Source organism: Lissotriton helveticus, chromosome 11, assembly GCF_964261635.1.
Source record: "Lissotriton helveticus chromosome 11, aLisHel1.1, whole genome shotgun sequence".
Taxonomy (NCBI): domain Eukaryota; kingdom Metazoa; phylum Chordata; class Amphibia; order Caudata; family Salamandridae; genus Lissotriton; species Lissotriton helveticus.
Window position 1 is genome coordinate 11,837,380 of NC_136072.1, and position 18,052 is coordinate 11,855,431.

At 44.3% G+C, this 18,052-nt stretch overlaps 1 protein-coding gene across 1 annotated transcript in view; it reads right to left on the bottom strand.

Annotated features, from left to right (window-relative positions):
• Nucleotides 1–18,052, bottom strand: part of LOC144791849 (putative cation-transporting ATPase 13A4) — a 652,319-nt gene that overhangs the window by 496,638 nt on the left and 137,629 nt on the right. Inside the window, exons 5-8 of the mRNA XM_078666632.1 lie at nucleotides 7,337–7,417; nucleotides 6,071–6,140; nucleotides 4,971–5,105; nucleotides 737–809 (exon numbers count right to left, since the gene is read on the bottom strand). Coding sequence (XP_078522758.1) covers nucleotides 737–809; nucleotides 4,971–5,105; nucleotides 6,071–6,140; nucleotides 7,337–7,417 — 359 coding nt within the window. The remainder of the gene's footprint in view (nucleotides 1–736; nucleotides 810–4,970; nucleotides 5,106–6,070; nucleotides 6,141–7,336; nucleotides 7,418–18,052) is intronic.

Sequence of the window (18,052 nt, forward strand, 5' to 3'; positions counted from 1 at the left end):
CACCACATGCCCTAGACTTGGAATTGCACTTTGAGATGTGGGACACACCTTTTGCAAACTCAGTTATTAGCAGTCAAATATATGTTGAATGGAATCACAGCAAATTTTTTCTTCAATGAACTAAAAAATTAAGCCAAAAAAATTGTCCCTGTTTAGGGATAAGGTTGGGATCAGTTGAATTTTGGTCTGTCGTTGACATCTGATGTTATTATTTTTGTTTTACATGTTATTTGTATTGTTTAGCACAATGACCCAGGGTAGCCTATTAGTGCTAAAGAAGAACACCAAACCAAACTAAGGTGATACAAAGATGTTTTGTAAGAGAATAGTCGAGTTTTAACTGGTTCTAGAAGGTGACCAAATTAGATTGACATCTAATGTAGAGTAACAAAGATTCCATTTAATCCCATATGACAAGCAAATGATCTCCTGCTTTGATGCACTTTCCTAATCTTAGGAACATTGAGAAGGTGGACTGAGGATGAGCCAGGATCTAGTTGGAATATATTAGGAGAAGAAGGGTTTAACGGAAATCAGACCAATGACACGTAAGTCCTTAAACAGATGCAAAAACTTTAAAAAAATTTTAAAATATATGTGTTTATCCACTCCATGCTATTTGTTTTTTGCAACTGATGGCTCATGTCAAATAAGACCTTTAGCCCTCAAGGAGCTTCTGATTCTGAACGTTCCAATATTAAGGCACAAGCTCTTTTCACAATTAGAAAGAACTCACCTCCAGTTTTTAGACTCACGGTGACGATGACACTATTGTTCGCCGCAACCAATTTATGCAGGTTAACTGATTGCTGTTATGGAGGAGCAAAAAGACGCAGATGTTACTATGAGCAGAAATATTTCACACTTTTCTTACATACGAGACAGATTTATTAATTCCTTTCTAACAATGGGCTTAGAATTGCATTCTGAGGTGGGACATCAATGCTCCTCTAACACCATAAGAACCCTTGTAGTCCCCAGAAGTGATTTAACACATCATCAGTTCATCATGTGCATAACTTTACTAGGAGTAAAAGATCTTGTTAAATAATACAAGTGAAATAGTTAAACCTTAATTCGTTTTCCAAATGTTTTGGGTTGAGGCCACTCAAAGATGCTTAATATCTTCTGCTTTGTTGCCCAGACCAACTGAGAGGTTGGGTCTGTCACTGAAGAGTATCCAGTAATGTCAGCATATCACAAGAAGACCTCACAGCACTCATGCCCTTATAAAATAAACTCTCAGGTTGTCTACGATGGAAGAAGGGCCCACAGTTTTTGGCAACGATTGGCAACTGATTTGGCTAAAAGGGGCAATTAGTGAATTGGATATTGCCCTGTGTATATCTACCCATAAGTGTCGACTCACCAAAATGCGAGGGGTAGCGGAAATAACATTGCATGCCCTTTTTTCAATGCTGATGACATCACAGGAAGTGACATCACAAGTCTCATTCCTCCTGTCAAAAACCATGCATTTGCGGACACTCAACTAACGTAAATTACAAGTACAAGATCAATAAAATCACTAGAGTCATGAAAGTTCATAAAAGTGTATTTTAGTTTGCAACCACATGCTCATTAGTTGGATGTCAGACACTGCGCCGGGTCAGTCATTATATATACCAGTACAGCAATTGCATGCATGAGCACAACTACGCATAACCAGATGTAGACTGCAATGCCAAGGCCCTATCATCATATAGTCATGCATTGGTTCAATTATGCAAACATGGGGCCTCATGACATTGGTGGTCGGACTGGCTTCTGCGGTTCTGTCAGAAGCGGTTGGACTGCCACACTCTCAGCGGAGGCGGTCGGTTTAACCCTCAAATTATGATGCATGCATCGTGAACTCCGACCGACAGCTGAAAGGCCGCTAACAGCTTTTCTGCGACCCTCTAGGTGGCAGTCAGAGAAAAAACAGCAGCCATAGGACAGTACAGGGATCTCGTACCATTGCCTGGATTATGAGGTGGGTTTCTAACGATTTGACCATAGCGGTCCGACCGCCTGCCTAGAGTCTTTGGAAAAGAAGGATTGGGGTGCATACACACCGAAATCCGCTTCTCTCCAGCAGCCTCTGCCATGGATCCCTACCTCCAGTTCCCCGCTACACCTGGGCAGCTGTACCCTGAAGACTACGATCCTGTGGGAGCCGGAATCCATGTAAGTCCCAATCGGTGTGTAACCCCATTGACTGGACTGTGCACAATCCACCTCACTCAGCAATGGGGTACATGGTGCACAAGACATATCCCAACATATGTCATGCCTATGTGTACAATACACATGTTTTGTGTGAGTTTTGTATGCATTAGCAGTGACATATTTTGGGGTATGTGCTCTGCCTTAGATGCGACCGCATCTACCCTCTACATTGTAATATGGCAGGGTAACCTTTCCGGTTTTGGCAGTCTTAAAGGTCTCATAAGGATGGCAGCTGGATGGTAGATCCAACCACCTTCATAATGAGGACTATAGTTTCAAATGCTCAGGCCCAGAGTTTTCCAGCAAGCTATCGCTTATGGTACCCAGATCTCACAGACTTTGAACAGCAAATGTATCCATAATGTTAAGCAGATTGTGGAGACTTAAGACAATATTATTCCTTAGGTTAAACATATATTACCGGCTGAGCTTTGGGGAGCAGACTTGGTCCTCAGGCTACCGTAGGGGTTAAGATAGTTGATATAACCCTAAGATAAAAGCGATCTTAGACCCTCAGATCTCGGATTGCTGAGGTTTCCACCAGGTAGCAGAGATTTTAAATGCTGTCAACAGTAGGAAGGTTGGGGCAACACGTCAATCAGCATCAGTTCCTCTTCCTCAATGTTCGGCCTTTCCTAATGCAGAGGTTTGCAACCAGAGTGCAAAGGATGAATGTCCTCATAGTAACCAAATAGAATCCATTAATGTATGCTCATGTGTCTAGTATTTTAATCTTTAACCTTTAACATATTTGTTTCTTACAATACATTTGTGATTTAATCTAGGGTCCCCTATATCTAAGTGGCCTAAATAACTAAAGAAATATGTATGGATTATTCACTTCAGGAGTGGAGAAATACAGTTGTTTTCCTTTTCTATAAGTAGTGCTTGTTAAGCACTATTTTAATGAATGGTTACATTGTTATGTACAGTAGCCAAGTATTTGTAATTCTGCAATTGTGAAAACAATTATCTATTCTGAATTGAGACTGTGAGCTTAATTTCATTTTAAAATTAGATCCCAGTTATTGTGTGCCTGGCTTTACCCACTTATCATTTCATGTTGCTTTTCAGTCATAGTTAAGTAGAATATTTCAATGGTACTTTATAAGAATACTTTGCCAATGACAATTAAGACACAAAGCATGTTTCTCCCCAGCTGGAGAGTGTGTGCACATACAGATACTGAAGTTATGCTTGCTCTAGTCATTTTCAGAGGGAATACATGTCCTCTGACTCACGACCATGCTGTATGCAAGGACATGAGGTTTTTGAGATGGACACTTTAAAATAAAATAAATAGAAATCTTAAGAGCAGTTTGTGTTCGGGTCCTGCTCTTGCTACTTTTGCTACTTTTGAGGTCAGGGGTCACAAGGACAGTGGCACGTGCCACAAAGAGAAATCCAGGGGTGTCAGCTGCTACCCCTGGTGACCCCCAGTTAAAGTCAATGGCAGCACCTACCATCTGGTCTTGCAGTACTAGAACACAAACACAGCTCGACCATACTCCTGATTATTGACATGCAGCACCCCCCCCCCACTGTTCCATCAGCACTTGGGGGCATTAGCAGGTGCATTGTGCACCTCAATCCTGGCCTGCAGCAGTGTAGTTTCAACCCTAATCTGTAGCACCTTCCTAATGCCCTTGCAATACACCCCCCCTACCAGTGTTGGAAAGGCCTTTCAGGCAGTCTGGCACTGTCATATGGGACAGCTTAAAGGGCCAGTATATGGGGCATTTCTTTGTCCTGTAACTGTTACAATCTCAAATGATGCTGCCACGAACAGCAGCTGTCTTCTGCAACCCTGCAGCATTTATCACAGCAAACTGTTCCAGCTGCTCAGTTTCTGGTGCTACCTTCTCCCCCTCTGAGGCTAGGGGTCCCAAGGGCAAGGCAGGGGTCACAATGGCAGTGCCAGGGGCCTCACATGAAACCCCTGGTGACTTCTAAATGTCCTAGAGCTAACAAAGATTAATTTAATCAAGAATTGGAGGGTAAAGGCAAAACATTTACAGGAAGACCATCCTGAGACTAAGAGGTCTAACAGTTACCAGTTGTGGCCCTAAGTTTAAAACTTTGGAACTAAATGAGACATGACCTCAGACTGACCAATATACTAACCCCATTCAAAGCCTCTATCCATCTGATTAAACGTATATTTCACAAACATTCAGACACTTTGAGATTATAGTGACATACAAAAGCAATGGTATGGAGTGGTGTGCTTTATGATATGGTTTATGGTATGGTATGGTATGGTATAGTATGGTTTGGTATGGCGTGTTATGGTATAGTATGGTATGGTATGGTATGGTTTGGTATGGCGTGTTATGGTGTGTTATGGTATGGTATGGTATGGTATGGTATGGTTTGGTATGGCGTGTTATGGTATGGTATAGTATGGTTTGGTATGGCGTGTTATGGTATGTTATAGTATGGTATAGTATGGAATGGCACTTCTCTTATAGATGAAATTACCCACATCATATTCCCTGCTTCCCTTGTTCTTTATTCCCTCACCCGCTGAGAGGAGCAGCACTGAATGCAAAGTTTAGCCTTAACAGTATATTTAAGTCAGCTTGATGTATAACTATTGCACCCCAGCTGTAGCCACACAGACTTCATTTCATGCCACACTGTTTGCCTTTAGCAGGATTTTCCATTTCCATCTTGCAGTCCATGTGCAATCTCATCATTTCACACTCACAGAGTCTCTACCAAAGAGATGACTTTTCTGAGCCAGTCAGGGCACTCACCTTATGGAGGTCATAGGTCGTGACTATCACGGAACCTAGAGTCATAACGATGATGATAGTGGAAAGTATATAGCCCTCATGGTACAGCCAAAAACCCACAGCAAGAGCTTGGAACAAGTAAAAGGGATTTAGAACCTGTGTAGAGCAAAGAGAAAACAGATAAAAGTAGCTTTCATAGAATATTTAGATTATTGACATTAATCAATAAACCAGTAATTTTCGAGGTCAGTATGTTCTGAAAGAGCTACTGCTAGCTGCAACAGAGCACTGGGTCTAAAAGCCATCCGCCAGCTCCTTGGAGGCTTTCCGCTCGAAATTCTAGGTTTCTGTTTGACCGCTGAATTATGATACTGGCAGTCAGTGGGAAACCCGCAATGGAATTCCGGTCTGCTTCCAATGGGCTCACTGAGTCCGTGGGGGTGGCGGGCAGCATACTAATCCCAAAATGGCAGCAACGCCAGCCATTGCTATCCTGCCGGGATTACAATGTCGCTTTTCGCCTGCCTTTTGATGGCGTCTTCCTGCCATGAAAAGGTAGATGGAAATTGAATTTGGGGGCCCCTAGCAAAGCCCCCTTCCCCCTTGCCCTCTGCCATGGGGCCTGTGCCCCCCTAAACATCCCTATTCCATGTGGCAGGCACCGCATGGTATCAGCCAGATGGTGCAGGGATGTTTGAAAACCTGGATGTTTCCATCCACCCATAGGGCTGTCAAATCCTAATACTGTAGATGGAACTTCTGACTAATAGTCGGGCGGTTCCATTCCGCTATGGTGTCGGTCGGACGCTTGTCTGATCGACATCATATTCAGGCCCATAATATCCCTGGAGATAGTTAATTATTTCCCACAAAAGGTTTGATCAATTACCACCAATAAGATAGTAAAAATGCATAACAGCAGCTAACTGTTTTGGTATTATGCAATGGATTCAGGCTACAGCTATGACAGAATATTTGAATCTATATATTAATTTAGCTTGTCACATCTGAAAGAGCTGCCATTGTACTCACCCGATTAATAACTGATTAACCTAATAAAACATCGAATCAGCCAATCAACTGTTTTCTGCACAAATTAAGAGTCCAGGAGCTCCTCCTACCTCTTTGCAGAGAAGTTTCCAAACTGGAACTACCTCCACTTCAATAGCATTGGGTCCGCATATCAATTTCCTACAAAGAACAATTCCTTGGTTAGTAATAAACACTGAAAACATACAATATGTAAACATCATTCCTGCCTGAGGTTCCAGCATCTTAAGCACAAGTGTGGAAAGACCCTCCACACTCCAGGTCCAATGATCTTCTCAGGATTGTGATATATTGACTCTTCTTGATTGTGAACTGATTCTTGTACTACTTCAAGCTACTTGATCATGAATGAAGGGAACATTTACCCTCAAGGAAGAAGCATCTGATTGCATCTTCCCCACATGTCCCAGTGCATGCTACTTCAGTACATGTCCCAGTGCATGCTACATCAGTACATGTAACAGTGAATCCTGCATCATGAGAGCTGTGATGTTTCCAAGGTCCAAGCATGAGCAGCTTCTCTAGTCCAGGTCTGTTCATTGCCCTCTTGCAGTCCTCAATATATGATGCTATAAACAGGACAAGTGCTTCAGTGCAAATAAAAGCCTGACTTGATGAGATCCTCAGTCATGGACAAGGGAATCTTGACAGCCCTGCATCTGTCACCTCTCACCTATGTATGGAATTAAAGGGGCAAGCAGTGGATCACAGGAGGTGGCTGGGAAGGTCTCTGGTGTGTGAGGAGTGTAGCACTGCAGTCACTTCAGAGAATGGAGCCATTTGTCCCTTTACACTGATGCTGGCTCATGGAAGGCACAGCAGAAGTCGCTGTAACATCTCACTGACACTTTGCTGCTTGTCCCAATAGCTGCCGAAGCCTAACATGGCGACATACCATGAATGAGGTGGCCATCTTTAAACAGCAGAAATATTCTGTGGGAGCACAGGAGTAACGCGCCCTACCAGAAGATGATCAGCTGTTGTTTGCGGTACTTGTGTTTTTAGTTCTATTTTGTTAGCATGAAATGCAAAATGATCAGGAGGATGCAGTTCACACTACAATAATGCCCTAAGTGCAGGATTGGCTTTTTGCATAATTTTGTGATAGCAAATTACGCAAATTTCACACACCCCTACATACAAAATGTTTAGTTTGGCAACCATGCATGTTGAAAGAATTTGAAACAACTTGAATCCCACAAAAAATAAAATGCAGCAGAAGACCTCCAATGATCAGCCCCATAAACTTTCAAGTGCTTTCCTAGAGTGCAGTGCACTTAACATCAATAAATTGGAATGTGCTGCCCATTTTGAGTGCTGGGTCACAGTCTTTCTACCTGATGTCTTGTTCTTCACTTGTGAATCCAGATCCAAACTTTGTGTGCATGTCAGTGCAGGAGTACCTGTCCTCCAGAGCTCTGAAATGAGAACACAGGAAATTAGTGTGCATATAATGTAATTAAAACATTTCTGAAACAAATACACTGATCCACGAGACCTTCTTAGGTTAATAACTACCCATAGACCTAAGCCCATTAAATAGGCTCAGTGTGTTAAGGAGCCTGCTGCACACACCTTCAGGCAACTACAGAAAATAATCTGTAAGCAGACTCAGTCTTCTATCCATCTGAGAAGGTCTATTGAGTCAGTAACTAGGAAGGGGTGTGAAAGCTTTACAAATGCATGCTTGACTATGGGCAATGTTTGTAATCTTGGAAAGACAGACTGCCAGTACCCAATATAGCTGCTTGCTAACACAGCTTATGCTCTCCCTCTTTCATGCTCCACACTTTTTCCTCTTCTAAGCTCATCTCCTTCAGCTTCCAGTATTTACAAGTGCCTTCTATCTCCTTCAGAAGGTCTTAAACCAAAAACTGAATTGGCTTGGGAACAGGATTTGTCCTCTTCCTGGTCGGTTTCGTTATGGGATAAAATATGGCTAAAAATTCATAAAACTTCAAGAGCAGCTAATACCACTCAATCTCTTTATTTAATTTATCAAAGCTTATTGTACTCTCCCGCAAGATTGGCGTCCTTTCCCCCTGACATTTCATCTACTTTTTGGACCTGCTCACGCCCCAAAGCTGACTTAATGCACATGCTTTTTCTACGCCCTCACATTTCTGCATTTTGGAAATCAATTTGGTCCTGTATAAACATTATTTTTACTACAAAAGTTCCCTTCTCACTGTCAATTCATTTCCTGGGCTCCTTATCTTCCTCCTGGACTCACACACCATCTCATTTTAAGCTAATTGACCTCCTAATAGCCATAGCGTTTCACTTTATAACTTCTAACTGGAAAGATTCCTCAAAAGTCACCTACTCAGCATGGTGAAATGCCATATGCTTCCATCATAGACTTGATACAAATTATGTCACTCCTATTTCCCTGGCAGTTAAGAGAGATTTGCTATGGCTTCCTTTTACTTCGTATTTATCCACTCCCCCTTCCTCGCATCCTTATACTATTGTCCAGACAAATGTATCTGATGAAGTTCGAAAGCCACCATGATTATTTCCTTGTTGTCTTTTATTTATAAACTACACATCGCTGTTATTCATTCTATTTGTATCGTTATTGATACTTTTTTCTTAAATTGTTATGTATATGCATACAATGCCTATTTTGTAGAATCTATCATAATGTCTTTGGCATCTTCCCAACATATATTTTTTCCTTCCCTTCCCCATTCCTTACCCCCCTTTTTTCCACTCATATACTATTGTTTATTGAATCCTCTCATTCCTGCATCGTCATTATGTATTTTCTATACCTGTTTATAATATCCTGTATGATGCATTTCTGTTTGTTTTTCTTTTTGCACTTGGTTTCAATAAACTTGAACTTAAAAAAATGAAGGTCTATTGAGTCAGTAACTAGGAAGGGGTGTGAAAGGTCTACAAATGCATAGTTGACTATGGGCAATGTTTGTAATCTTGGAGAGACAGACTGCCAGGACCCAAGATAGCTGCGGCTGGAACCATACATATATCACTATCCTTGTAACCTTCACCATCAGTGAGCTCATAGCACTGACTGGGCAACAGAAGGCACAGATGATGAGCTGTCCAAGCAGCCTGCAAGTCCCAGTCTCACAGCTAGAGCTGGAGGAAGATGGACCCCTTCTACATCAGTGATAAGATGGAGGGGCAGAGCCTGGGGAGGTCAGAGATGTGAGGTCCTGTGGCGGACAGAACAATGCATGGTTGCATCAGAACCTAACCTCCAGGTTATAGGGCCACAGGCGGTACATGCTGGGTGATTCTAAAGTGGCAGCAGAGAGGAGGAGGGGGACAGTCAGCATTGGTGCCCTAGACAGTGGGGCCTAGCCGGGAACAAAAATTAGATGCTTGCAACATGTGCATAAAGGAGACCTTACCAGTGCCCGAGAAAACATTCTATGTACATGAGCAATGCATGGCGAGGCCCCTTGCGCTGTAGGTGGCACAGCGCCATTCTCTTCCAGGGGATCCTCATCAATAGTCATAAGCATTAGAATATTCCCGCCCATGCGCGGGACCCCGGAAACAATATATTATATGTGCCCCACATATATATAGACATATATATTACCTACTGGCGGTCGCCAGTAGGTATATATAGTTAGGATTTTTTCTCTATGGGATTTTTGAAAATTCTATGTCTAATAACTTTGGCGTTTGTGGACGGAATTGGCTGAAATTTTCAGGAAAATGGCACATTTTGTTTCTGAGCAGCCCCTGAAAATTGGGGGGGGGTTCGTCCAGGGGGGGTCGAGAAAAAAGGGGGGTCCCAAAACGTGTTTTTAACATTGAGTTTTCCATAGGGCGGTTGGCCTCACTTTTAGCCCGAACGGCTGAATGGATTTGCACGAAACTTGGCAAAATTGTAGGGACTGGTAGCCCGATGTGCCTTTTGTAGGTCTCAATATATGTGCTACAGTGGATTTTGAGAAATTAACGTTTAAAAAAAGATATATATCTGTAACAGCGGACCGGGCAGCGCTCCAGTTCGCGTACTTTTCGCGCAACGGAGCTTTGTGAAGCGAAGCTGATTGGTTCTCCGGCGTCTGTAAACATTCCAAACAGTCAGTAGCGGCCGCCATCTTGTCTCTCGGTAGGATCGAGAGACAAGAGGAGGCCAAAGCGAAGGGGCAAATGACCATAAGGGGGCATAGTAGATCCTCCCTGACCTCTTAGGTTTGATGTACCATTTTGCCAAGTTTGGTGTAATTCCGTTCAGCCATTCAGGCTGTAGACGTATCTAAATGTCAATAATCGAACGGCTGAATGGATTTGCACGAAACTTGGCAAAATATTAGGGACTGGTAGCCCGATGTGCCTTTGCTAGGTCTCAATATATGCGCTCCAGTGGATTTTGAGAAATTAACGTTCAAAAAAAGATATATATCTGTAACAGCGCTCCGCTTCGCGTACTTTTCGCGTTACGGAGCTTTGCGAAGCTGATTGGTTCTCCGGCGTCTGTCAACATTACAAACAGTCCGTAGCGGCCGCCATCTTGTCTCTCGGTAGGATCGAGAGACAAGAGGAGGCCAAAGCGAAGGGGCAAATGACCATAAGGGGGCATAGTAGATCCTTCCTGACCTCTTAGGTTTGATGTACCATTTTGCCAAGTTTGGTGTAATTCCGTTCAGCCATTCAGGCTGTAGACGTATGTAAATGTCCTATGGAAAATTGCATGGGGAAAACACATTTGAAAGTGTTGAAATTTAGAACCAATTAAAATGTTACTTTGGTTTTGTATTTGTGTGTGATGAAAGTTAATTGGTTATGTATATATCTCAAATGAGAGGAAACCACAGCCATTTTGTGATACTACTGTCTGAGGTACATTTGTGAGGAATTTTTGGTGGTGAATTTCTGGTGTTTGATTTACACAGTACTAACACTTCTCCTACTTTTAAAAAGGTGAGTTGTTAATTTGTAAGGGGAACTATGTTGTACACTTGAAGATAATTTGAAAAATGTTTTCTGTTATTGATTTGCAGTCCTTCTGTTATACTAAATACTTGATAAAGTTAGTTTTATATTATGTATTACTAAAAACGATAAATGAAAGTGATTATTTTTTTCTGCAATTTACAGCAAGCAATTTCAAAATAAAATGGCTCACAATGAAGAGACCGTGGCAATTTCTTTTGCATTGTCCACTACATTGATTGAAATTGAGAGCACCAATAATGAAATATTGTCACAAGGAGGAGATGACTTGTATGATTTCATTAGATTGATTGAAATTGACAGCACCAATAATGAAATATTGTCACAAGGAGGAGATGACTTGAATGATTCCACTACATTGATTGAAATTGAGAGCACCAATAAAGAAATATTGTCACGAGGAGATGACTTGAATGATTCCACTACATTGATTGAAATTGACAGCACCAATAATGAAATATTGTCACAAGGAGGAGATGACTTGAATGATTCCACTACATTGATTGAAATTGACAGCACCAATAATGAAATATTGTCACAAGGAGGAGATGACTTGAATGATTTTTTTGATCAATCTGTTGATGGCGAATTTATCGAATGTTTGGAGACCATAGAGTTACAAGAATCATCATTGCAGACTTTTAATGAGGAGATTCCAGATGAGATGATTGAAGAGGAAATTGCTGATGAGGACATGTTACTAGTTCTTTCAAATTTAGAAAATTCTGAAGAATAAATTTATATTTAGAAATCAAAAATTGTTTGAGACATTATTCATTTTTATTTTTAATTTATGAGGTTGTAGCGAAGTGATTGTAGTATAAAATGAGACTTATAGTATAGAGTGCAACATTTTTATGTTACATGGTAAGTTTACTCATATTTACTTCCCTTCTCCCACTATATTATCTCCAATGTGTATTTGACATCTCTTTTTCATCTCCGGCCTCCTTTCTCTCACTGTGTGTCTCTGATGCATCTTATCACTGCTATTTTGTGTAATTACAGAAGAGAGTAAAATAAAATAGTTCGGAACGTGAAAAGGGGGCAAAGTAGAGTACCCCTCACCCCCTAGGCCTTCTCAGCCGGTCCCAAAAGGATCAGTTTCTGCTTTCCTGAGAGATTATGGTATGAGTTCCATTTACCACAATAATTTGCATTACAACATGCAAGATATATATCTCCTATTACCAACTTTTGGAGATATTCGCGCTAAGCGCGAATATCTCCAAAAAGTAACACCTGCCCTGAGCAGTTCTTAGCCATGTTATCCAATGGGAGGTGGATGACATGGCTAAGAGCATTAGCTCGGTAATGCATGAATATCGCTGACTTTTTAGCGATATTCATGCTTTGCGGCCGTTTTTTATCGCATTTGCGATAAACCTTGATAATAGCAAGGTTTATCTTCGATAATTTCTGACGATGCTTAGCGGTAAAAAATTCGTTGGTAAGCATCGTTAGCGATAAATATCGTTTAACTTTGGTAATATGCACCAACGTCTGTTAACGTTCGATTCGAAGGAAATGAGGAAGTGTTGAAAAACATTGTTTGCGCCATCTTGCCTTTTTTGAAATGCCACACTTTTGTCGTGCACGGCAGCCATTTTAGATGCCTTGACCAGACCCACTCTCTGCACGCTGTCGATTCGTAGCATGGCTCCCCACCCTCGCAAGCATCTTCCCCACTGGTCACCCCCGCACTCTGTCTTATGCATGGGCAATAAACCTCCCCCCATCTGCGCTGCTCTTCCCTGAGAATCACACTCTGTGCCCGCCCGACACCTCCCTTTCGCCCTATTCACTACCGCACCCTCTGACACTCCTCTTCCTCTGTGTCCGATTGTCCAGGCTATCAGCTAGCCCTGCAGATGTAGTTTATGGCTCCAGCTGTAAAGAATCACCCCTCTTCAAAGGAGTTATAGTAGATCAAGGCCCACACCCGATGAGATCCGTCACACCACACGTGTTCCTACTATCTGAAAACCATCCTGTATTGTGATTGGGGAGGGGACCGAGCCTGAAGCGGAAGATTCTAGGAATGACTCTTTGTACATCAAAGTTTTTACAATTATGTGTCACATTAAAAATATATAGCACTCCAACAAAGTAGTAGGAATATAAAACTTTAATAACATGTAAATATATACAACAAAACAAAAACAGTAAAAACATTTAAACAACGAAGAGACCGTGGCAATTTCTTTTGAATTCCTGATGAGGACATGTTACTAGTTCTTTCAAATTATGAAAATTCAGAAGATGTTGCCTGGGGGTGGGTCGTCAGTAGCAGTCTGTTGTGCGAATAGTTCCAAGGCAGCAGAACGCGCTGAAATCTAGATGGCACGAAAGTGATGTCTAGTAAGTTGCCGCCCAGCAAATAACGGCGTGGGGCGCCGCGGGGGTGAGTGAGTCCAGTAGGCACCACAGCTATTCTTACCGGCATTGCAGAATTACTGCTGGGGACAATGCCTGTGCTGTAGCAGGGTCACAGCAGAAACAAAAAGGATTCTGTTGAAGATGTTGTTGGTTTTCAATTTGAAAACAGTTCTGGTGTCAACTGCTATGGTAATGTAGTGGTTAATGTTTTGTTTTCTCTAGAAAATGTAAAAGAGGGGGAGGCAGTCCAAAGTTCCGTTAAAAGGGCAAAGGAAAGGATCGGTGGTTTGAACTATCACTTCAAAAGGGGAGGGGGTGCAACAATTTTTCCAACGGGTCACACTGTGCTTTCACCGGAAGTAAGGTCTGCAGGATTCTAGTAATTCAAAGTGAGGCTGGCGCCAGCATGGGAGCGCCGACGTCCCGCGGATACAGTTTCGTCACTCCACGGGCGATCATGGCAGTCATTCCCCATCGGGGGTCGGAGACTCCTGCGGCTCCTGTAGAATCTTCAAGGTCGTGGAGGACTACGGTGGTGGAGTCAACCAGTGACCGGGCCATTTCTTCATGCTGGGCCCGCTCTTGCCAGGTCGATCGCCATTTTGAGAGTTCGGCAGCTACCGGCGATCGCGGGGTCACATGAGCGGACGGGCTCCACCCTGCCGGGCGAGACGTTGCAGCATCGCCACAGTGGACGAACCCTTTTCGGGGCGCCTGGAGCGCTGAGGGTGCAGCTGGGAAGCCTTCACCTGAGGAGGCGGGAGAGGCCTGTTCGCACCGTCTCTCCCTCCCAGTGCACCCCACGGCGCCCCGCTTGACATTTGTTATGGCCGGTGGCGATGAGGACGGGGGGGGGGTCGGATGCATGTGCAAGACATCCCCCCCAGTGTTGTCAAAGCCATTTTTGAAGAAAGAAGTGGTGCCTGGCGTGTTGCCGCTGCTATTACGAAGGAGAAAAGAAAAAATGTCCCGTCCGTCTTTGGGCCGGGCTTCCGGTGGATGTCGGCCGGACGCCCCTGGCTCTGGCCCCATGAACGGGTTCCTTGGTTTATCGGCTGCAGCCGGATCCCGTCGGCCTCGGCCCCCCGACCGTTGGTGGCCGGACCGGAAGAGCATGTGGCGGGACTACCTGAAACTCTCAAGGGCCACCGCGGCCGGACTGGGAGAGAGAGGGGAGGGTCGAGGAGACATTCCCCCCCTGCAACTCTTCAGCGTTGTAAAGGCAATCCCCGGACTACCTGAAACTCTCAAGGGCCACCGCGGCCAGACTGGGAGAGAGAGGGGAGGGTCGAGGAGACATTCCCCCCCCTGCAACTCTTCAGCGTTGTAAAGGCAATCCCCTGGCCGGGTCCCGCTGGCCTCGGCCTCTCCTCCGGCTACACCCTACGTTAGGATCTCCTGGCCGAGGCGTGGCAGCAGGACCCGCCTTATATGGGCTGCTCCCGGCTGGGCGTAGCCGCAACCCTGCCCCACCTTGGAAGTTTCCAGAGTGGGGGCGGATGTTCTACTGAATTGCATTTTCCCTAGTCTATCGATTTTTTTGGCGTGGCAGGCGGTGGGACAGCGAGGGGTGATTTGGTTTCTCTTACTGTTTTTCTGGTCTCTCACCACTGGCATATTTCTAACGTTTTCTTGTTTCTAGGACATTAATAGGTTTTATCATTACGTTATGTTATCGTTTCTTTGTTCGTTGTTTAATAAAAGTTCATGTTCATCAGTGGCCTACTGATTTTCGTTTTCCTATTCTTTTCTTTCCAGGTTGTTTCATGCTAAAGTTTCTGTTAACAGGATACAGTGATCACTTCGTTATTATTGCATATGTCCTTTTCACTAGGGGTGCTCTCTGGTCGGGCCAGATGACGTATCTCTAGTAAATGGTCCGGGTGAGACAGGTGCATCAATCAGTGGGGAGTAGATAGGCATGACAGATTACAATGGGGGAGAAAGGTCCGCATTACGTACCCTTTCACTATTTGCAAAGATTTTCCTACGTATATTTGCAAACAGGGAATTCCTCCAAAAAGAACCAATTCCCAAACAGTCAATGTTTGGGGAAACAATCAATCAATGAGGAACGAAATAGGCACGACGTGTTAAAGGTTTGCGTTACCTACCCTTCACTATCTGCAAAGGGAGAGAGAATATTCCTATTCTTCCTCGTTTGCAGGCAGAGAAGATTCTTAAGAGAACCAACTTCGAACAATTCAATGGTCGATTCAAACAATCAACAAGGGGTACTGTGAACACAAATGAACGCCGCTTATGTACATACACATTGGTATTATCAACAGGTTGTTCCTAATGTTTCTATTTTAGGGAGGTCAAAAAGAGATCCCATCAGTGGCCTACTGGTTTTGCTCGATTCCTTTTGTTTTTTTACACGATTTTTCGCTATCTGCAAAGACTAAACAGAGTATTGCGACTCTGTGCTTGTTTGTAAATAGAGAATGAACCAAAGAGAACAATCAATCAAATGGAGAGAGAAGCAGGCACGACGGATTACAACGGGGGCAAAGGCCTGCGTTAACTACCCTTCACTATCTGCAAAGAGAGAGTACTCCTAATAGAAATGAGGGGTGGGGGGCAGCATTCAAAGCAGATCAGTGTGCATAAACACGAAAATGTTTTTACTTACCACGTACTTGACATTCGACAGCTTATGATATTTGCTATTAAAAAACCATTGAAATTCACTGAAAAAACCATAGGTTATAGACCATATATATTTAGGAATTAGCATTTACAAAACCTTGAAAATTCACTGAAAAAAACATAGGTTATAGACCATATATAGTTAGGAATTAGCATTTAAAAAACCTTATTTTACTCACACAAAACCATTGAAATTCCATATATAGTTAGTTGCACTAACTATATATCGCGCACCCGCAATCCACTGCTGATCATGTCACATATTACATCATTCATGACATGGTCAATTTTTTGTGAGGTTTTCCTGTCAGGATGCCCTCATTATTTGATGATTGCCCTTCTTGTGGCCACAAGAAGGCAAAAACGGACTCTCATGAGGTCTGTATTTTATGCTTGCCAGAGGATCATGATCCTAAAGACTGTTCCCATTGTAAAAATCTGTCTGACAGAAAGAGATCCATGAGAGGAAGATCTACAGAGAGGAAGAGTTCAAAGAGACCCAGAACTCCCTCCAAAGGCAAGTCAGAGCGTCCATCAACCTCAGCACCGGGCTCGGCGCTGAAAAAACAACATCTGATGGACAGTTCGAGAGAAAAAGCTCCGTCAACGTCGAGATCGGCGTCGTTGAGGAAATCGTCGTCGAAAAGAAGTTCGCCGTCGTCGAAGAAAGCTCCGCCGTCGTCAACTAGGCGACGATCGGCGTCGAGAGAAGCCACGAGATCGCCGTCGACGAGAAGATCGACGTCAAGACATAAGTCAACTCCGCCGCCGTCAACCAGGCGACGGTCGGCGTCGAGAGACAGATCACACTCGCCGTCGTCTCGACGTCGACAGGCTTCGAAGAGTGTGACACCTCCGCCGACGTCTCCACGGAGGCGCTCGGCGTCGAGGAGCAAGAGCCCCCTCGGACGATCGTCGTCGAGGAAGGGATCATTGAAGGCACGTCGGCGCTCGACGTCGAGGATGTCCGATCCTCCGCCGTCGCCACATGCCAGGTCGACATCAAGGGCATCGTCGACGACAGGACATTGTCGATTGCCATCTCCGTCGCCGGTCGACGTCGAGAGCTCCGTCGACGGCAGGGCAACGCCGTTCGATGTCGAGACCTTCGTCGACGGCAGGGCAACGCCCTTCGACGTCGAGACCTCCGTCGACGGCAGGGCAACGCCGTTCGACGTCGAGGGAGAAGACTCCGCCATCGGCGCATCATCGCCGATCGACGTCGAGGGACCACAGGTCAACGTCGAAGCATTCAACGCCGAAGGTTATCACCCCGTCGACGCCGCAGAGGCGTTCGACGTCGAGGGAAAGGCTTTTGAGATGTCCTCCAACACCGGTGAGACGGAGATCTCCTTCGGTGCCTTCGACAGTCCTAGTGACACAATCTGCTTCACTCCATTCCTCCTCAAGTGCCTCGGGTTCAACGGGGTCATCTTCTAGGAGTAGGAGTCCGGTTCAAAAGAGTCCCCAGCGGGGGTACACTTCACATATAAGACTCTCGCCAAGATGGTATGCTCCTTTGAGTAATTGGAATGATTCTAAGGCACCAGAGAGACTTCAAAGGTACTTGAGTCCAGTCCACAGGTCCCCTCTTCAGCAAGCAGAAGAGGCAGATGGACAGAGTCCTGCCATTCACCGATCACGCTCACGAGAGAGAGGAGCGGACAGGTCGCATGCCCCTAAGGTCTCCCGATCGCCAAGGAGGGAGCAACCCAAATCTCGAACACCGAGAAAGGAGGTACGGACTGAGAGTTCGAGATCTCCAGTACATCAGAGGGTATCACGTTCTCCTCGAAGGGAGGAACGACCTAGGAGATCACCGGTGAGGAAGGAGCATTTTCACTACAGGAGAAGAAGAACTCCATCATCCTCCCCTCCATCTTCACCTGTATCTTCTAAAGGGGATTACTCTCCAACGCTGGCAGACAGCCCTCGCTCAAGAGCTTCCCCTCTTGACGACGTCAACACATATCTGGACGTCTTGCAAAGGGGTGCTCACAAACTGAATATAGAGATGACCACTCCAGAGGTGTCCACTACTGTGATTTTTGAGACCCTTCATCACAAATCATATACAC